The 21,920-nt window shown below is 47.4% G+C and overlaps 1 protein-coding gene across 1 annotated transcript in view; it reads right to left on the bottom strand.

Annotated features, from left to right (window-relative positions):
- Window positions 1-21,920, bottom strand: part of LOC111153641 (GLIS family zinc finger 3) — a 425,946-nt gene that overhangs the window by 28,924 nt on the left and 375,102 nt on the right. Inside the window, exon 7 of the mRNA XM_022512786.1 lies at window positions 14,213-14,381. Within this exon, the coding sequence (XP_022368494.1) occupies window positions 14,213-14,381 (169 nt within the window). The remainder of the gene's footprint in view (window positions 1-14,212; window positions 14,382-21,920) is intronic.

The following is a 21,920-nucleotide window of genomic DNA, read 5'->3' as shown; positions in this document are numbered from 1 at the left end:
AATAGTTTTGAGGCTGAGGCTAAGCTGCGATGATTTACGATGTTCCTCCCAGGAACTAGCTCATTCCCCCATTCCGTCGGGACAAGATGGCGTCACTCTAACTCACTGGGAGCTGCACAGTCCGCGAGTGGGAAGAGAGAACGTCTGAACATTTTCTGTCCCCCAGCTGCGGATCTGCACTTCACAGCTCAGAAACTACATTCAACGTAGCTTACCAGTCTCTTCTTCAAGACAACAGGAGGTCGTTAATATAAATATGCACACAACAGACTAGAAATTTAAAAAAAAAGTCACTGCTTACCAGAAACACTTCACACAAAAGCAATCCAGAGAACTGAGTCAACCACTAGTTCTCCTTTAGTGGAGGAGTTTGGATAACCTCAGCGGGGAGCCACTGCCGGGTTCAATGGTTTGCGCCCCTCCCCCCACCTCCTGCCCAAAAACACAAAGACAAAATAGGGGCGCAAACAGATTTTAAAGGGCTCATAAAAATAATCTCCTGGGGAAAGAAAACAACCTAAAAAGGCTTCTGTAAATAAATATCTATACACACCTTAGAAAATGTGTGATTATTTGGGGGGATTTGGTCAGTTACGCTCCTTCTCTTCTGTCGTCCACTGCCACCCTCAACTCACACGGAGCTTTCCAACTTTGCAGTGAAGTGGGCCAGAAGCAAAGAGGTCACGTTTCCGATAATGCGGTACTAGAAAGAATCTTAGATTGTTTCACAGAACGGCAGATCCTGATTGAGACACACAGTACTGATGAGGGTCATAGGACAAATTGCATATGGCAGGAGATGGATATCACCTAAGACCTACTGGGCTTGGATTCTGGCTCTGTCCTTACCAGCTGGGTAATCCTGAATAAATGCCCTGACTTCTCCCAGCCTCTATTTCAAGTATAAATCTCAACACCTACTGGGGATCATAAAACCCCAGTAGATAACATATTCATTTATTCATTCAAGAGATATTTATTGAGCACTGACCCAGAGTGTGGCCCTATTCTAATCACAAGGGACAGAGCAACACATGACATGTGTCCCTGCTTTTGTGCGACTTCTATTTCGGGGAGGAGAGGCAGGCGATGAGCAAAATTAAGTAAGCAAACCGTACATTGTATTGAGGAAATGAATACTCTGGAGAAAAATCAAGAATGGAAGGTGAGGGGTGGGGGTGCATTATGAATAATTTTAAATTGGGAAGTCAGAGATCTTGAAGTACTTTAGACAATATCTGACATCTTCCAGAAGATCAACGCATGCTTATGGGATGACTGCTCTAAATGGAATGTACACTTAAGGTTAGCCTGACGTGAACGCATACCCAGGGCTTGAGAGCTCTGTAAGACTGTGGTTCTGTATTCTGTAAGACTGTGATTCCAGCACTGCATCTGAATTTCTATGGAGTTCTTAAAATTAAAAAAAAAAAAAAATCTTAGGACTCTTTTCTCTCTTGACTACGCATACACGGAAACTAAGTCTCAGAGAAAGCAAGGCATTTACTCATTGGGCTAATTTTCTAGTTCTAAGAGCAAATAGTCATGGTCTTTATTGTGTAAGGTCTCATTTCTTGGCCTTGGGTTTTCCCACAGAGTATGGTGAGTTCACATATTCATCCAATCATATCATGTTCCAGCTGGAAGGCAACAGAGTAGCCTTATTTGGATGAGATAAAATAGGCCCAGAGACATGAAGTGATTTTCCCAGTCACACAGCTAGTTAGTTCTCCAGATACCACTTTGTCCCAATGAGGTCAGATGTTCCCTAGTGGAGACACACAAGGCAAGGTGGAGGGGCAGGGTGAAGGAGGGCAGTGGAGGATTCCTATGCGAGCACCTGAGATTTGGAACCTTCTCACCAGCTGGGGGGGACGGGTGTATCAACAACCCACGGCCTTGAAGAAACCTGGTGACCAGTTTCCCAGTTTGCTTTGGTGAACTTGTTCATTCTGCACTAGAGTTCTTCGTGCCCAAGTTGGGCTTACACTTTTGGTCTTTCCAGCTGGGCAACTCCTTTCAAATAATGCTGTCTGCTGTCTCCTGTCTCGAAGTCCAAGGTATCTCTATGTCAACTAACAACTATATTTCTTCAAACAGTATCTGCTAATAGACTATGTTGCAGGCTAAGCACATGTCATAAATATGTCTTACTTTTCTTCATTTGTGCTGGATATTCAAGCAGTTCTAGCAAGCAGTGTGGGACTGTGTGGTTTAGCATTATGTTGGGGGTTAATGCTTTGAAAAGAGGGGTTTCCGTGATCAAGTAGATTAAATGCTGGTTGATATGTGCTTTGGACAGTTCTTTTCCCCCCACTCTCTTCCACAGGGGTAATGGACCTCCCAAAGAAGGAAGAATGCATCAGAATAGCTTGTTTCATTGTATTCACTCAAAAAATATTATTGATTTGCTGCTAGGGAGTAGAAATAATGGATACAAAATGGTCTATGGTAGATTTGGGGAGGCATTTTTTATCCCCCAAAGAATTGTGGTGGTTTTTAAATTCATCTGTGAAAACTAATCAATAAAAAGTGGCTTTAGCCGTTGGCCAACTACAGAGGGGGAAAAAAGGAATCCTTTTCAAAACCTAAAAAGAAAAGCACAGTTTTAAGGATTTCACATCTGATTTAACATCTAAAAAAAACCCCCCAATGATAATACCCCACTTTGTATAGCCAGACAGCACTCCATTTTAGTAGACTTTAGTGGTCTTTATAACGATTTATGAATCACTTCATGAATTCCTGGCTGACTCATCTGGGTGACTATAGTATCTACTTATACTTCCCTTCTGTCTCACAAAAGAGACACTTGGACTCAGTTCAATCCAGATTTGTCCCCGAATGAATCACAGCACGTTACTGGGGGAACTGCAAATTGAATTCTGCTTCTGAGACAATCAAGACCAGCTTTTAGTAATGAAGAAACAGACGCTGGGAAGTGTGGGTAATTGCAACACTGTCCATCTGGGCAGGACCAAGGCCCGCCAAGAGCTGTATGTCCGTCCGAGGGTTCTGTTCCAAACTAGTCAAAGAGCCGAATCCATCTCCTGCGAGGGCTTAGTGCTGGGTCAATATTAACTGTGAATAATTTCTCACGTTCGGCAAGACCAAGACTCAAACATGACTGCCGGAGCCTCCACAGACCACGACAAAATGAGGGCTGTGAACTGGCTGTAGGTGAAATGACCACCAAGGTTTTTCACAGAAGACTCATGCGTATATTATGATGAGTGAGTGTTTGTGGAAAAGAGGATAGTGTGTCCTGGAGGACACCTTCTGCACTTGGGTATAGGGGGTTGGTTCTAAGGCCAGAAAACAAAGTCACCAATGCCCCAAGGCAGAGTGGATTTTCTTCTAGGATAGACTGAAACAGGGCAGAGAGCATCACAGTCTTTCCCTCCCTGTGGGAATGAAAAGGGAGGGGAGAGGACACCCAGGATATGTCAGAGAAATGAATTATGCAGGACACATTTAACCAAGAGCTGGGATTTTTTGGAATATCTTGACTGCAGAATTGGCTGTGACTCTGTTGTTTGTCTATTTCAGAATCTGATGTGATGGGGAGAAAGGGAAGGAAAGTGTGATTCTGCCAAATCCTCTTTACAAAAAAATCACCAACCAGAAGAGAATTTATCCAGAGTGGTCTTAGACATTTGATGTCAAAAATTCTGCTATAAAAAAGAAAACCTGCTGAATGAGATCATCCTTTGGGCAGCTCTGAGCAGGTCAGAGCAAGAGGATTAACTCACGGTCCTGTGGCAAAGAGAAGCCTGTCTTGTTCAGGACGGTGTTAGGCAGAGAGTTCGGTCTGCTTTGCAACGGAGTGGATCAGATGAAAGCAAAACATTCAGAAGTGAGTGTAACGAGAAAGCCAGATGGGAAATGAGGGGGAAGAGTGTTGTTTTTGTCCAAACATGAGAAAGGAAGGCACAGGTATATAAAAAATGGCCCTTTCCATGTCTTTCTCATGGTCTCAAACTGTGAACATGAGCCTCTTGACAACATTGGAAGAATGTTTAGAATTAACTTTAGATGCAGGACTCCTGCCGAGTACGGCCGGGCACCTTTGGAAACCACTGCCAAATGAGACCTTAAAAGTCAATATAATCCATGAATTTGAAAGAAACTAGCTGGTGCTGGTTTGATCAGTAATAACGTGCTGTTTGTGTGGATTTTTTTTTTTTTTTCCATTTCAGGATGTCAGGTTACTATTGTAGTAACCATAAGGGAATTTTCTGTTCCTTCCATTGAATAAAAGGCTCAATATTTGATTAGAGAAATGAACTGGAGGAAACCACATCTACTAAAAAGCTCACAATCAGAGAAGGGCTCTTGGCTCTTCTAGATGAAAAGAGCATCAAATCCTTGGATGTCTGCTACCATTTTGTATGTCCAGCTCCTTAGCCAGTGCTATGCAAACACAAGTATTTAATACGTGTGGGTCATTGCTGTTGAGGAATTACTCTGTTCAACAGACCATAGGCTCCAAAGACTTTGCTTCCAACCTGGTGCCACCATTTGTGTCCAGGTGGATGGTACCTTTGCCCAGTTAACGCCCAGCTAACTCAAGTCCACTTGGAGACTATATTTGTCCAGAGGCCACAGTTTCTGTTTCTGAGGGGAAAGCATCTTATTCAAGAGAATGATTCCAAGCACTGACTCTGGGGAAGATGATCAAAACCTAGAAAACTATTTCTCCTTGCAACTAAACAGAAAAGCAACCGAAGATTATATTTCAGAAAAAGGAGCAAAAAATTTTCGTCTCGTGGTTTCTGCTCACTTAGGTGGTCTCACCACCACCAGCAGGCAGATGGTTTTTTGCCTGCGAAAAGATATACAATTCCTTCACTGCCCTATCCACCAAGCACTTCCCACCCAAGAGGGCAAAGGATAAAGTTGATTTCCAGCTCACCCTAGAAAGTCTTACGGGCTTTCACTTTGGGAATTCCGTCTCCATTTGACCTTTGTTTCACAGAAAGCCTTAGGAAAGGAATACACAGATACATCCGAATCACGTAATGGCTTAGTTTGAACTCCACGTTGCTACATGCTAACGCAGTAAAGTGGAGGCCGCAAGAAAAGGAATTCATTTTACCTCAAGCCTTCCTTGTTATTGTCATGACTCACTTTCCTGACTGAAAGTCCAAGGGGACTAAAAAAACATCATCTCGGGCTTTGCATGAGGTAGATTTGTTTGGAATGTGGGAACAAAATAAAGATGGCTGATTTGGCATTCAGAGGTGAAATGAATGAGACCTCTTCAAAATGAAGAACCACCGTACTTCAAAATTAAATATACATGGAAAACAGTCTGCTATGAAGGGATATTTGGACCATGAGTCAAGCTGTTTGTCTGGAGGAGTGACACACGTACGCTCACATCGGCATCTCTTGCTTTGTCCTGAGGTGACACAGAGGACAATGTGCAGAGAGAAGAGCAGCAATCCCCTCTCAGGGTTACTGTTTCTTTTCCCAGAAACCATAAAGGAATCATACTTGTAGTCCTCCTTCTGGTCACATCGGTTCATTCCACACACTGCCCAAGCGCTGAGGGGGTCAGAGCCGTAAGCATGACGCAGCCTCTGCTCTGAGGGAGCTCCGGCTCTAGTGGATTGTGAGCAGGTCAGCAAGGATGCAGCATAATCTCAGGGACTACTACATCTTCGAAGAGAAACAGAGTAGAGTTATGGAATAGAGTGGGGCTCGGGGTCTAGGAGAGGGATTAGGGGAAGTGGTCAAGAAAGGCCTTTCTGAAGAGGTAACATTGGAGTGAACACCAGAAATGAAGGCACAAGTCATGGAAAGTTCTGGTGAAGGTGCCTTTCAGGTTTCAGGAATAGCACGTACAAAGGGCCCAAGGCGAGATGAGTTGGTGTTTTCCAGGAATAGTAAGAAAACCAGTGTGGCCAGAGCAGAATAAGCATGAGGAGCGGCGGTGAGCGTGTGACTATGGCCAGACCTTAGAGGGCACCTATAAAAAGGAGTTTGGACTTGACTCCAAGCATGCTGGGGGAGGGGTGTGAGCAGGAAATCCTCAGAGACTCCATTTACATTTTAAAGGGCCCCTCTTGTGGTAGGGAGCCCTGGCCTTGTGTGTGCTAACTGGATGGGGGTCCACAGCTGGAAGTGGGGGGCAGTTAGGAGCCCACGTAGTTGAAATGGGAGGGGGGCATAGTGGTGAACTCTGCTTGGAGAAATGAAGCTGATTGTGTGTGAGGGTAGAGCTAACAGGACTTACAGATATTAATGAGATGAGGGAATGCCTGAGAAGAGGAGGAATCAGTTGACTACATTTTTTAAGTTCTTAGTAGTAAGTTAAGATAGCCATGCAGGCTTAGCTCTTTATTTTCCTCCATTATCAAGAAACAGACTGGACTCTGAAAACTATGCTCATAAAAGTTTTGCAGACAACACAGACATTAAAATTAGAGACAGATCAGAGACAAAGTAGAGAAGACTGGAAAAGCCAGTTCAGCAATGTCTTCTTGCTGTTATCTATTTTTTTTTCCCAATAAAGCTATTCACAATCACTAGGTAGGTAAGAAGAAAGAAGCAAATATAACCAATTTCCCTGTATGTGCTAAGAGGACTAGATCAGGGGAGAATTTTTTTTTTAAGATTTTATTTATTTGAGAGACAATGAGCACAAGTGCGGGGGGCAGAGGAAGAAGCAGGCTCCCCGCTGAACAGGGAACCCCCTGTGGAGCTCGATTCCAGGACTCCAAGATCATGACCTGAGCTGAGGGCAGCTGCTTACCCGGCTGAGCCACCCAGAAGTCCCTAAGGGTGGCATATTTAAGAAGCTGTTAGTAAAGTGAGTATCTCTATGAGAACTTTCATTCCACAGGTCAATAACCCAACTGATTTATCCCCTGCCACAAGGGATAGAGCATGGCTGTGGTCACGGATCAGCACTGAAGGAGCTTAAAGACTTGTGGGCTCTTCTGCCCTGGAATAAACCTGGAGAAGCACCAGAAACTTTCCACAGATACGAAGAAAAAAAATAGAATAAGGACCCCAAGCTTTTCCAGTCTAAGATGCAATGTTGTAACCTCCATTTTCAAGGGTGGGACATTGGGATTTTCTGCCTCTTCTCTGCTCACAGCATTGACATTGGGAACAATGTTCATCACATTCAGAGATTCTCACATAGAACGCGCGTGTGTGTGTGTGTGTGTGTGTGCGCGCGCGCGTGCGTGCACTGCAGGCAGACTTTGAACACCACGTCTCTCAACCCTGAATATCTGTGCAAGTCATTTTCCTACCGAGAAACTGACCCCTTCGTGGGAAGCTGAGTGATAACTGTTTTCCAGAGAGAAAGTGCTGCAGCCCCAAGAGAAAGGATGTCGCTCACAGTCACGTGGCCTGGGGTGAGCGTGACATGAACAGCCTGTCAGAGGACGATGCAGAGGTCAACAAGCAGGCTGAAGAAATGGCTATCTGAGCCCGTGTTTGTCATTCAGCTTTGGCTTTTCTCAGGTATTTTAATGCTCAAGATCGATAAGCTTTATTTTGGGGCCAGTGCTTATCAGTTGTCCTGAAAGTCAGGTGTCTTCCTGTCTGTGTGGGAGAGTCTCTGGGACACATGTCAGGGAAGGGCTTAGAGCAGTGCTCAGCAGGTAGAGCGTGACTACAGTACGACCCACAGCAACATGGATATCTCTTAATGACACCAGATCCTCTCCCACAGAACACGAGTGCAGCCAACTTCCTGATGATGTCAGAGCTCTCTAACACAGAGCTGATTTTTTTTTTTTTTTTGGACACTTAGCGACTCTTCAAAATCCTCTAATATAGGTCATGACTACATAAAACACAAGCTTGGAATTGTAAGGGGCAAAACTGGCGTTTCTAATTGTATTAAAAAAGAAAATAATATAAAACCCATGCAGCCCGGCTGGTTTAGGATATACAAAGGACAGCCTTTGTCTCTTGAGGACCACACAGCCCATTCGTCTATTCTTTGTCATTTCTTCTTCTGTTGGATGTAGAATATGTTCTGAACTCTTGCTGGGTGGATAACACGGTGAGGCCTTTGGAATGTATGCCAGAGCCCTCAGGGTGCCCTGCCTGGGCAAAGACATAAATCCCTGTGCTCAAGAGAAAGCCTGATTTCCTGAGGGCAGCTGATGAGGCCCCACCCCGAGCCCACACGGAGCCCCGCCCCTGCCGGCCCCCCCCCCCCCCCACCGGCAGCTCTTGGGTGCGCCCATGGTGCTTGGCTGGGTCTGACAGACTTTCAGGGAGATGTTTCTTCTTCTATTCCTCCCACCTCCCTGGTTTGGGGGTCATTTTCTGGGCCTTTCAGTGTGTCCCGCAGCCTCCTCTCCCATCCGTGTATAAGAGCCTAAGTTATGATGGCCTGTTGGCCACTGTCTCTCCTCAGCCGGCACACTTTGAGAGGGCAGTTCTGTCAGCCTTGCTGACCACTGCGTCCTCAGGGAATCGCCTGGCACCCAAACTCCAGCTGTCTAAGCAACTCAGTAAATGGATGTTGCCCGTGCTGGGGTATGTTTTGATAAACTTCACTATTTTATGTGATGCTTATGTTTTTAGCCATTAATGCACATCTACTAGGAGATTAAGAAGGGAGAGGAGAGGAAGATTGTGCTGTATGCACACACGTGCGCGTGCACGTGTGTGTGTGTGTGTGTGTGTGTGTGTAAGCCAAAAGCTGAGTGGGTGAAGAGCACAATATCCCTGTTTGCTGAGAAAGTCCCAGGGAAGGAAGGACAGTGAAGCAGCCGGCCTAGTTTTGAGCTGTTCAGACGCTATCGATGCAAATGGAGAAGGATGGGGGAGTACTAGGTTTCTAGTTTTGACAATCACAGGAAAGCAACGTAGGGAACCACCACAACAGATTGGGGATGGGGTCCTGGCACTGTGAGTGTGTGTGTGCACGTGCACACGTACGTATGTATTAGAGCAATTGTGTGTTGTAGCAAAGTATGCAGGTTATATAAGATGGCTTGAACTTCGAGAACTGGGTCTACCACCATCTAGACCAATGAATCGGGGGGACCACTCTCTTCTGGGAACCTCCCACCTGGACAGTGGGAGCTGGCAATGGCCTCCTGTGTCCTAGGCATTCCCACACTGGTCCTTCTCCCCGTCAAGCCCTCCCTAGCACGCAGCACTGTGAAATACCACACACGTTATAAGGCAAGTTTTAGGTACCTGCCCTCAGAAAACTAGTGATTCAGTTAGCAAGATAATATCCGGGAAATGATAAATAAATAAAAGAGATGATAAGAACCGAGAAACGAAACAGGGGAACTTGTCTCTGCGAGCTCTAAGATGCAAGACGGCTTTCTGGGTTGAGAACTAATCCAAGCTCCAGCCATGTTTAGTCAAGAATAGGACAAAAATGGATGGTCCTGATTTTTTTCTAGGTAGAAAAAGATCCTGAAGTAAGAAATAAGATGCAGAAATAAACAAAGTCAGTGAGCAGGCCTGTTTGACAAGAGTTGGAGAACAGTGCAGAATTCCAAAGAAGTTAAATAGAAAACAGTTGCTATCCTTAACCCCTTAGCATCCAGAAAAGCTACAACATGTTTCCAGTGCTGAATGAGAAAATGCTCTCAGTATAGACCAGTCCTGGTTATCCAAAGGCCCAGAAAGACTGTGTGTGTGGGTATATATACCTATCTATCTAGAATCCTAGCAATGTCACATCTGATATGGATAAAAATCAGTACAGCTTCTCAATGCTTGATACAGACTCAAGAAACTGACATTCCTTTTTTGGTTAAGGTATTTTGTTTGACTACTTTCTCAAAAACAATTGTCCCTAACATTCTCTGCTGTTGATTCCTGTCCTAGACTGTGTATGCCTCGAGGAAGCCACATCCGTTCCCCATTTTCAGTCTCTTCTGGCTCAGAGATGGGGCCCATCGAAGCCCTTCACGAGTCACCCCCAGGTGGTCAATCCACAGGTCTCCTTGAGCTCTGCACCCTGTTCTGTAGCCATCTGTGGAACAGAGAGAGGCAGCTGCCATGCTCTTGGGCAAGCGGAGCGACGCAGATCCAGGGGACTTTTCTTGGGATTGTAAGATTTCTCCATCTCAAAAAGGGATTCACAGCAATATGTTCGTCTTCTCTGCTCTAACAGACATGCTATGAAACCCAGTGAACCGACATTTCCAAAGACTCTGGGTTCCTCTGATGGGAAGCCACTGTCATAAAGGATCCCTGGCTCGTTCCACATGACATCGTGAAACACCACTTCCCATAATAAGTTTAAATCAATATTAGGTGACATGGTGTGGTGCTGTGTAAATCACCAAAATGATGTGTCATTCAGGTAATATTTCCAAAATAAAAATGGAGCCTCATCAAATTGAGAGAACTTGCATTTACTTTAAGACGCCCAGGATCAAAGAACCTGATGCTAACTGGTAGACGTAGTGGACCTTTCCTGACTTCTGACAGTGACTCAGCCCATTTTATTAACAAGCTAAAACTAAGTAAATGATGAATCAGTGCCTGCAAAGCAGGAAAAAGTGCGTTTCCCACTAAAAATTGCGAAGTGTGATAAACCTATTTCCGTTAAGAAAACTGCTGGAGTTTTTACTGGGGAATTTCCCAGGCAAACAGAGGGAAAGATATATAAACCAAAAGCGGAAGGTAAGCACATTTCCTCTTAGTGTTTTTAATGCTGCACACTAATGCAAACACAGTGCATAATTCGGGGCTGTTTCATGTCACCTCCTCCCCAAGCCTGATCGGAAGAGATAACCTTCCGTCGACTTGCCCAGTCCAGTTGGGCTGGCAAAGGAATGGGCCACATGCCTGGTGGGGATAGCACAGCACAGGGCAAACCACAGGCATGAGCAGGTCCATTTCATCACCCGGCCATGTCAAGTACCGTTCCCTTCCTCCCCTTCTCCTCCCCTTTTAACTTCCCATGATGACCTACATTATCAACCACTGTCATCACTTAACAACACCCTCTGGCTTCTACACCTCAGTCTCTCGGCCTGGCCCGGGTTGCTTGCCTTCAGGCTATGCCTCATGTGAGGTGTTTCGCCCATGCGGCTCATCTACTCTTAATTCCCCACGGGGCGCAAGCAGAGGCTCAGAGGAGTAAAAAAATCACCACATCCTCTACGTGAGGCTCCTGATGAGAAGGAATATGTCTGTTGGAGAGGAAAAGAGCAGGCAAGTCCCAACTCTGACATACCCTGCAAAATAAATGTTCTGAGTCTTTAGAAATTGTCAATGTCATGAAAGAAGATGATGATGATGGTGGTGGTGGTGGTAACTTTTTAAAAACTGGGAAACTTCATCAGATTCAAGAAGACTACCAAGAAATGAGAACTGGTATCTTATTAAATCCTGGATCAAAAGAAAGGAAAGAAAAGAAAAGGAAAAAATAAAAGGAAACTAGCTATAAGAAGCTTTAATTATACAATCGAGGAAATTTCGGTATTGACTGCGTGTTAGATAATGCTTTATTGATGTTAAATTTCTGGAGCGTGATAATTACATTGTGATTATGCAGGAGAATGTCCTTCTTAGGCGATCCTTCCCAAAGTAATTAGGGCTAAAGCTCAATGATATTCACAACAATCTCTCAGAGTGTTCGGAAACCACGGGAAACAAACAAAGGCTCTCTCAAGTCGGGAAGAGAGAGAAAGAGGAGGGAAAACAGCAACAGTGGGTGAATGTGGATGTGGGGTGTATGGGTGTTCACTGTATTATTCTTGTAGTTTTTTTATACGTTACAAGCTTCCAAAGATGGAATTGAAAAAAAATTAAAATTATAAGCTAAGATAAAATGTTAAAGACACACAAACCCAAGCAGCAGGAGCGCCTGAGGAACGCATTCAAACATTCAGCACCCACCGGAGCTCCGTTTTGAACGTCGGGTGTGTGGGGGGTGGTTCTTAACACGGTCACGGCTAAAGACTTTTTCTATCTTCATTTCTTTAACGGGTGTGTGCAAAAAGGAGACACGCAGATTGCTTTTCTGTGGTGTCTTTGTAAACAGAGTATTAATGAGTATTAATAGATGGATGTATATAGTATATATAGTATAAGAATAGTATAAGATAGTATAAGAAGATGGATGAAGGAGAGGCTCAAGTGAGAGCTTCTTAGCTTCTCAACCTTGTGGTGACCTTCACGACCTCATGGAGTAGGATTCTCAGCCAGGCAGAAGGAAACGAGAGGATGATTAGCCCGTGGCTAATGTCACTTAAAACCCAGCTCCAAAGTTAATAAAACGCTAAAATGAATAAGCTCATCTCAACCTTAAGAAATACGTCAGATAACAGGCAGGACTGTCTGCCCTGAGTGTCCGTGAACTTAGGAGATGGTTACCACTTGCCCTGCTCTGCTGATGGAGCATGGGGGAGGAGGTTAGGAGCTGCCTGCACTGGGCCACATAGGCAGAATGGTTGCGAGAGGTCTAACATCTTCCGATCCATATTCTGATGGACCGTTAGGCACATCTACATGGATGGTTTATAGCTACCTACAACCCCAACCCTAAAGTCCATGTATTACCATTCTTTCTCTCCCACTCTTACTCCTACTAAACACTCCCTTTGCTTCTGTTAATGACACACTTTTCCATCCAGTCTAGAGTTGTAACTCCCAAATGAATTTTGCCCTTGCTCTTCACTCCATAAATACATTAATAATGAGCAATTCTCCTACATAACGACACTTCACCTTAGTTCAGGTCCTCATACTACTCCCAAGGACTCCTACAATAACTTCCGTTTCGTTCTCCCTACCGCCTGTCCCTGCTCCCAGCCTCGATGACTCTGCCATCTTGTTGCCCGAGTCCCTTCTCTATAATGACAATCCGATGTGTCTCTCTCCTCATAAGTGGGGTATATGGTTCCACATATGGAACCACAAGTGTTTCTTCACTTTCGGTAAGAGGTAAATCCCTTGGGATAAAATACATGGTTCCACACAAGCCAACCCACTCTTACCTGACTTCATCAGTCCTGTCCACTCTGGGTGATGGCACCTGAGCTTACTGGAACCTAATTCTATGCATGTCCTTGTCCCTCTTATGTCTCGTATGTGTCCCTCTGGCTGCCTTGGATGCTGCTCCTCATTTATCCATCTGGGAAGTTTTAACCTTCCTTCCACGCCTAGATCACCCTTTCTTCCCCTCACTCCTTGAGGCAGAATTAGGGACATGCTCCCCAGGCTCCTGTGGCATCTTGATTACATCATTTATCCAAACAGCATCACTATCCTTTTTTATACATCTGTCTGTCCTCATCCACTAAATCCTAAGGACCGCACCGTGTTTTCATAATCTTGACATCTCTAGCACCTGGAGCAGCGTCTGACACGTAGTACTCAAAAAATGTATTAAATGAACAGATGTATTAATAAGTAAAGAGGAGGCATAAGTAAAAGAAATGGTTTATCAAACTTAAAAACCATATATATATATTTTTTACTTATTTAAATACTCATAGATCAGACCAACACCAATGAAACCACAGATTGCTCGTTGAAATTCATGATTGAAAACCTTCCTTCCTGCCGCCCACTCAACCCATTCTCATGTCCTAGGACTCTAGGATCGCACAGGGGTCACCACAAGACCTTTTTTCCCTGTGGGCATCTGGGAGCAACCCCTACATAGGTCAGTTCAAGCCTGCAACACATGAGGAGGAGAAGAAAAGGAGCCACATGCTGTCCACACCACCGGACGGTTGGGCAATCCAAAGACAGACGGAAATGTCAAGATTTAAAACTTTTTTCCCAAAAACTCTCTATGAGGGTGGTCTCAACGTAGAGTGGTTGGCGAACAGCCTCTGGCTGGTCACCCACACAAAATCCTGTGCCCTCTTACGCTATACTCTCAAGCTGACATCGATCTCGGTGCCGGAGGTGCCATTTGCATCTGGAAAGCTTTTCCGCCTCTGGGGACACTGCCTTCCAGCTGAGTCACCAGAACAAACTGCGGGGAGGTGGGAAAGATGGGAATTTGGACAGGTTTTCCCAGCATCAGACACTTGGGCTGGTGACCGCCAGAATCTTCTCAGCATTTCCCCGGGGAAAGTAAGATAATGAAATATTTGAGCCACGTGTCGTGTGCACTTTCAACATGTCACCTCTGGACAAGTCGGCCCAGCCGATGGATTATTAATCAAATTCAGCAACAGTCAAAAGACTTCCTTGTGCCGGGCAGTTGAGCGGCGACACCTGTTAGAAGAGAGACAGATGGCCTTACCTCTCGGCCCCCGCGTCCACAGCTGCGAGCGGGGGTAACTGGGAGGCGGGGTTGTGGGGGCTCCCCTGCACATTCTGTCCCGGAGAAGGGTGGCCGCCGGCGTGAGGGGGGGGCACAGCCCCAGCAGCTGCTGCGCTCCGGCTGGAATGGCGGCTGGAGAAGATGGAGGCTGCAACCAAGGAGAAGCGCGTCAGACGCTCGGCTTTCCACCTGCAGGCTGACAGCAAGGGTGCTGTGGGGGCTCGTTTCTGCTTCTCTTGGTGGCTTTGGGGGAGCAGCGCTTCACTCAGTGGATACACACAGCTTTTGTTTTCAGGGTGGGACAGGCTCCTGGGCTCCCGTGCCTTTCGAGCTGCTCGCGCCCCGCCGACACCCGCGGTCTGACTCGTCCCCTGCCTGCGCACCATACAGTTAGTCGATCGTGTGCTGCCTGCGTCTGGGCGAGGGTCTCAGAGTTAGCCCCGCTCAGTCACAGAGACACTGCTGACCCCGAAGGGCGTAACAGGCCGTCTGCCTCTTCTCCTGCCTGCAGCGAGCCTCTGCGGGTCACGCTGCCTCCCCCTCCATTGCGGCTAAATCAGGGTAATGACAATATCGTCTCCTGGTCCTCGCACCAGTGTAGGAGCCGACACCCCCTGAACCTCAGGGTCTAACTGAGCCCGGCTGTTTCCCTGATGGTGTGATGGATGGACACACTCTGTCTCCATCAACGATGACTCCATGCCCGGCACCACAGAACATGAAAAGGGGCCCCAAACACAGCTCTGGACCCCTGACCCCCCCCCCCCACACACGCACACGCACACGCACGATTGTCTATTACAACAGAGTGAGTTAGAGCCACACTCGTCGGGGCAGCCTAGGCTTTGAGAACTGTATGTGACCTCAAACTTAAATATGTGCCCATTTCCATCAGCTAATTGGTACAATGTCACAAGAGAGGGGGCTTGTCACTTTCCGAGTCTATCACTATCAGAGAGGCTCTCAGTGTCTGGGACCTACTCCGCACACGTCTCATTATGCTGCAGTCGCGGCAGCAGCGTTGCGCCGACTCTCTTCAACTTCCCTCCCTGTACGAAGCAGCTCGAGCTTTATACCCATCTCTGCTCTTTTTGAACTTACTCTACTGATGTCAAAGAATAAATGGATCTAAAAAAAAAAAAAAGGCATCAGGTTCAGGATTAAGAAGCAGCAGCCACATAATCAAAGAGATTGGAGGGTTTAAAAGTTCAGGGAGTGCCGCTTTTAGACCAGCCCCACTCTCTCCAACCTCTCCCGGAGAGCACGGATACCCCACATGACCCAGCCCCCCAAAGCTTCATCCGACGGAACAAAAGTTCAAGTACTTAAAGGAACATGTGAGGAAGCAGAATTACCATCTTCCCGCTCAAAAGCTACTGACAAGGACGTGCTCCGATGTGAACGGTTTATTTCGGGTAAGTTGGTGCAGTGTCAGGTTAACTCTTGTCCTCGGAAGCCCGTGTCCTCCATGGCCCTCCGAGACCTGCAGAGGCGGTGAGACTAGAAAGTGCTTACTCGCTCAGAAAGGCACCTCGGGCCGTCAGGGCGAGGGGGGTCAGGCTCCAGAAAAGTTGCACGTTTGCACACTGACTAGCGTCACCTTATGAATCACTACCCGCATTTGCGCTCAGCTCACTCGGGCAACCACAATTCTGCTTGTATCCCAGATAATAATTTTACCGCAGGGAGAGGGCTGTTTGGATTGACTGCGGTGGTAGTTTCAATGCTGGTGTTTGTCAGCGTGGAGCTGGCTGTTTTAGACACGATTCCAGAAACTAATGGAATAATAAGAGGTCACAGAGACACTGTGGAAAAGTGGCTCTTTTTCTTTCTGCCTTAGTGCAGAAACGCGAGCTCTCCTTTTTATCCTGTTGTAGTTGCCAAATGCGCCCCTCGCTTGCTTTCCCCTGGAGGTATTTTTGCACGTGTGTGTGTGTGTGTGTGTGTGTGTTCCTCACGAGGGAACCACTGCCTCTGTTGTGTCCATCCCCGTGGGCAACAGGGACTCTCTGGTGTGTGTGCTCTGAGATCTACTCTGTGGTTCAGTAGAAAATGGGCTGTTTCCCAGAGGTCTCCATGAGCTGTACCAGCTACATTTTTGCATTTGCTGCGGGAAAATACCGGGTAGGAAAATCTGGCATTGTTCGCAGCCTGCCACACCCTGCAAGGCTGAAAGGCCTGGTTAAGGGCCTCTCCTTCATCCTATTTAGTAGCCAGGACCAACCGTGGGCCATCCCTCCAGCCCTCCATCTATCCATCCGACCTCTAACCATTATTTTTTTAACCTAGTATTTATTAAGTGCCTACTACATGCTAGCCGCTCTAGTCCCTGCCCTTGGGGGGCTGCAGTCTAGTGGAGGACACAGATCTCTAGACACGCATTCTATCAAATTCCGAATCTGCCAGGAGAACCATCCAGTGGCGTCCTGAGTGCTTTAACACCCTGTCTCATCTGTGGCTCCACACTGTGACTCAGCTCTGGTCAAGTCGGACAGCCGGGCACGCGGCCACCACAGCACAGCAGCAGACCCCGTGCTTCCGACGGTAATGTCCTCTACCTTCCTCTACTCACTTGAATCCTTCTGCTCTGTGCGGTCACTTATGTTCTCTGACTCCTCTCTCGGCAGCCAACTATTCCACAAGTGTCTATGGAGGACGTACTGTGGGGCAGATGCTGAGCGAGGTCCTGGGATAGACGAGGGAACAAGACGCCCCTGGTGCTTACTCTCTCCAACAGCATCATTCATGTTTGGTGGAGTAAAGAAGGATGGACACAATCTAAAAGCCAATGGAGACCGTCTTGGGCCCAATGAGTAGGAAAGGAACAGAAAGGAACATTTATCTACCAAATCCTCTTCCTTATTGGTCAAAGGTGGCCCCATCTAGGGTGTTACTTCTCCCACACAAGTAGGTAGGTGTAGCCAAGTGGCTCAGGTTCCCGCAGATGCCCAATACCCGGGCATCAAAGAAACCCCAGGGCAGAAAGCCAGAGATCCATGGTACAGGGGAGGGGAAGGGCTTCTGAGTTATATTTGCTGCCACATATGATGGTTACCAGAGCAACAGCTGCTGGGAGGACTAGGTGGCAGAGAGGGTATAAGGTGGGCCGTAAGAGGCGTATGATACAGGGAAGAAGTCTCCGGAACCTGCCCTCCAGCTGCACTGAGGTCAAGTGCGGCCTGCCCCATCGTCAAACCCACACCAGCAGCCCTTTCTTCCACTGCTAAAGCTGGTGGATGGCAATGAAACCGGCAGTGACCCTGTGACTGGGGACCCCAAGAGGATAAGAAAGGATGGGTGTTAGCGTTCAATTCAAAGTCTGAATTTGTAAAATATACAGAATAGTTTCTTATGTTGGCTGAAAGAAATCACCTGTGTGCAAAATGGAACCCAGGACTTGCCTCTGTTTCCCAAGAGATGGGATGAGAAGCAGAGGATGAAACCTCTCCTGGTGAGGTCACCTAGTAGAAACTCACGGTTCAGTGTCTACACAGAGGACTTGGCATACAGTCCTGGACAAGAGAGCTGCTTGTGGGTGTTGCCTGCAGCCCCTACAACCACCAGAGACTTAGAGGAAATAAAAACAGAGCCTGGTGTCCCAACATTCATCCAACCCCTTGTCACATACCCTTGTGCTATAATGGACAAAACTCTGGGATGAGAGAACTGAGGCTTGGAAGGGTTGCCCTTGGCCTCAACCTGAGACCCACATTTCTCAGGGACTGTCCCTGTGGCACAGGAAATGCCTCTCCTACCTACACTGACTTCTAGGAATTTCCAGCTGTATCAATCATACATCCAGGATTCCATCTTCGTGTAGTCTAAGAATATCCATTCATTCCTTCATCCATTCATTCATCCATTCATTCATTCAAACATAATTTTCCAGCTCCAACTCCACACGAGGCAGGTTCTGATCTCAATGTTTGACTCCACCAGAGTGCCCAACGCAACACATGCTTCCAGACAAATGCTCGAGCTTTGCCAAGTGATTTTTTTAACCTCCAGAAGAAAATCTCCACATCAGAGTGCAACGGTAAGGTCATTTACAAAAAGGAAACATTTCCTTCCACACACACCCAACCAAAGTGGCGTACAACAAGGCCTGTCAATCAAAGCATAGGGAAAGAAACTGATCCCTCTAGAATCACAGCAATATTAACAAAATCGTTGTGATCAAATCAACCGGTGCACAAGGCTGCCCACAGAGGTGGCCTTCATTGTCTGGTGTCACCCCAGGGGTTCGTGCTGTTTTCAAGGCTGGAAGAGAGCTTTTAGGTGAACCTCCAGACGGCGCTGATGACTGGCAGCTGGAACAACTGATTAGGCATGGCCAAGGAACATATTGGAAATTCTTATTGCTTTTGTGATTAAGAGATGGTGGGCTCCCCAGGGAAATAAAAGCCTGGTCTTGAGATGGATTCGTGAGCCCTGCCTTCAGCAGAGGACAGGGAGCTGGCCTCCCTGACACTTTGGGTTTCCTCTCTGGAGCACAGCTCACTGCAGCCCCCCCCACCCGTCTCCTGCAGGGGGAGGTGTGAGTAACTCAGCGGGGCTTTATAGTTTCAACAGAGCTGGTCTGTGTGGCCCCCGGAGCCATCTCCCCAGCTCCCAGGACCAGGGCATTCAAGGCTTGAACCTTTAACTCGCTCAGGTTAATCTGGGTTAAGAAACAGCTCTCTCTCTATCCAAATGAAAACAATCAATGTACCTTTCTAGGGGTACAGACGAGATACCCGGGGACGCTTCAGCTGTCAGGTACTCACTGTATGAATGGAGGCAGGCGAGGTGTGTTCCCGAGAAGAGCCCACTTGTTTCAGGCCCTCTCCCAAGGCCAGAGAAGGCTACCCTGGTCACTGCTTGGCGACTACTGTCTCATCACTCGAGAGGACAGGGTGGAGGACCTCCCTCATCAGGTGAGGGATATGGAAAAAGCCAACTAGAGGGCATACGCCGGTTGAAAGCAGGATGGGCAGTTAAAAGTCCTGCTTTCCAAGTTTTCCCTTGCAAACCGATCACCAGGAACAGATACTGATTCTGAGTCACCCGGTCTTAGAGGCAGGGAGTGCTGAGCTTCTGAGCTCGTATCCAACTTCTCCAAGTCCCCTGGGCTGCTGAGGATTGCACCTGGGGATTGCACCTGGAGGCGCAGGTGCTGGGCCGTTTCGCAGGTGCATTTCATCTTCTTCCTGCCCTCTACCTCAGGACCAAGTGAACATTTTATGGAGTAATTTGCAGACCTTTCCTCAGTTTACTGATGAGCAACCTGAAGTCTCGTTGGGCTCCTGATGAGGGTACCTGGCCTGGGTCCTGTGGCTGGTAAGCAGTTGGGCTGGGACCCAAACCCAGGAAGACAAATGGCAGATCCCATGCCCCTAACCAGCCCACTATATTGCCTCTCGGACACAGGGCGGATTCAAGAGGAGGCCCGAGAGTGGACACTGCACACTCCATTTTGCAAAGACTGGGGTCCTGAGGCATCCTTCCCTCACACACACGATGCATACAGTGAGCTTCAGCTACCCAAAGTCTGGTTAGAATGCCAAAAGCATATTCCCATTTCCATTCCTGTTCATCCTAGAAGCCCTGAGGTGACCTCAGCACGGCTGAGAGAAATTTTCCAGCTCTGAAAATTAACTCAGGCAACAAGTTAACGAAATTATTTGGTTTGGAAAACAAACAGCTGGGAGGAAATGTGCTTTTTTTTTCCCAAATAAAGATTTCAGATGCCTGTCAGAGACATATCGATCTACTGGTGGGAAGGAAGGAGATCAGGGAGGGGGTATCCGTGAGCAAGCAGACATACACACCTGTTACCGCAAGCGATCACGATGTGGTGGGCTGAAAGGCCACCTCCTCTGTCAGTCACGCACAAAGCCAAGATTCGCTGTGCAGATCGGGTGTGTCTGAGCATGGATGGCACACGTGCATTTGGCATCTTTCACAATTGCTTAAAAAGCCGTGGCCATTGTAGTGGGCCTGCTCTCTTAGGAGAAGGGGAACGAGTTTTCCCCGCAGACTGTGAACTCACTTACAGTGAGTGCTGGGGTAACGCCAGGACCCTGAGAAATGGTGGGGATTGCTTGGCAGCTGGTACACGGGAGGAGGTGGGGGTTCAGCTCTCATCCTTCCCGCAGTGTTTCCTGGTCTGGGCACAGAGGGCGCGGCTAAGCATCGAAGCCAGGCTCTGTTGGCTTCCACAGAGATATTAAAAAGAATTAGATTTCCGTGTGAATGGAAATGGTGAGGTTGACCTTGTGTCTGCCTCCCCTCTCTGTGCCCCTGAGCACCCCCCAGGAGGAATCTGAACCTGGGGAAGGAGTTAAGAAACAGCTGAATTGCAATGGGAACGTGAACTCCTCTGGCCTCACTGTAAGTTGGGCACCCGAGAGAGACCGTCATCAGGCCGGTTGTTCGGAGAACGAAGCGCGTACAGTGGGAGTGAGACGGAGCTCGGTGTGAGTCTGAGTTTTCCCAACTCCCAGCAGTGTGTCTTGTGTCTTGGGTAAGTCACTTAACCTAAGCTCGGTTTCTTCATCTTAAATAAGGAGACTACCTCGCTCGCAGTATGATGAGAAGATCGTTTAATATATGAAAACACGCAGCACAGTGCCTGGACCACAATTTAGTGCTTGATAAACCACAGTCACTGTTCTTTACCTATTTATAATAATTCTCACCAACAGGATATAAAACCCAGGCTTAGTTTGCTCCCACCCGAGTCTGGCCTCCTACCTAGAGATGCACATACACGTAACCTGGGGACTGGGCTCGCTTTAAAATGCGGGCGAGCATGCAGTCATGCTCTCTGATAGTAAGCACTGTTTGCTCAATCTTTCTAAGGCAAGTTGCTGTAGAGTGTGGAGGGTCCGTGAAAGAATCCTCAGAGGGTTAAAATGTCCTTTGTTTTACACAGGTAATATGCACCTCTGAGTTACAACCCACACCGCCTTTGCTTTCGGTTTAAAAAACACCACCGTCATTTTCATGCGCGACTGCGCCTCGTTAAGGAGTGAAAACGGGCTGTTACTAGAATGTCAACACAATTGTCCCTCTTGAAGCTCGGTTTATCTTGAAGTAGTTTTTACATTTTCAGCCCTTCGTTTGTTTCTCCAAGAGCCCGAAGATGCGCTGCAGTTAGTTTTCAGAATTCAAAAAAAACCCTTCCCTGCCATCATTGTGAAGGACTCGGCCAGCGCTGGGGGGCGACGGGAGGTTTGCTCCCCAACAGTGGAAATCTGGGCCACGGTACTTTCTGCGGTTCTTTGCATTTCACACACAGAGAACAATTAAATTGTGCTGCTGTTCAAGGGAAAATGCTCTCACGGCCCAAATGCACGAACCAGGGAGAAGTTTCCAGCACGGGAAAGGCCCCATCCACTGGAGAAGGGCAGAGATGCGGCAGATACTCCTGGCCTGGTTGCTGGTGCGGGTGAGGAGAAGGGCTCTGTTCCCCTTCTCTCCCCTCCCAGGCTCCTGTGGGCATCCCCCCCTCCCTGCACCCCACTGGCTGGGGAGAGGCAGCATCCCACATTCCAGCCAGCATTAGGGAACTGGGAGGCTTCTGAAGGGTTCCCAGAGTCATCTCTCTAATCTTTCTCTCCTCCTGGAGGCATGAATAATTTTAATATTGCCAATCCTTAAAATTCTATTCTTCCCATCTGTCTCTTTTTCCTCCTCCCTCTTT

Source organism: Enhydra lutris, unplaced genomic scaffold, assembly GCF_002288905.1.
Source record: "Enhydra lutris kenyoni isolate GAN:26980312 unplaced genomic scaffold, ASM228890v2 scaffoldscaffold33, whole genome shotgun sequence".
Lineage (NCBI taxonomy): Eukaryota > Metazoa > Chordata > Mammalia > Carnivora > Mustelidae > Enhydra > Enhydra lutris.
This window is presented reverse-complemented; position numbering and strand designations above follow the sequence as displayed.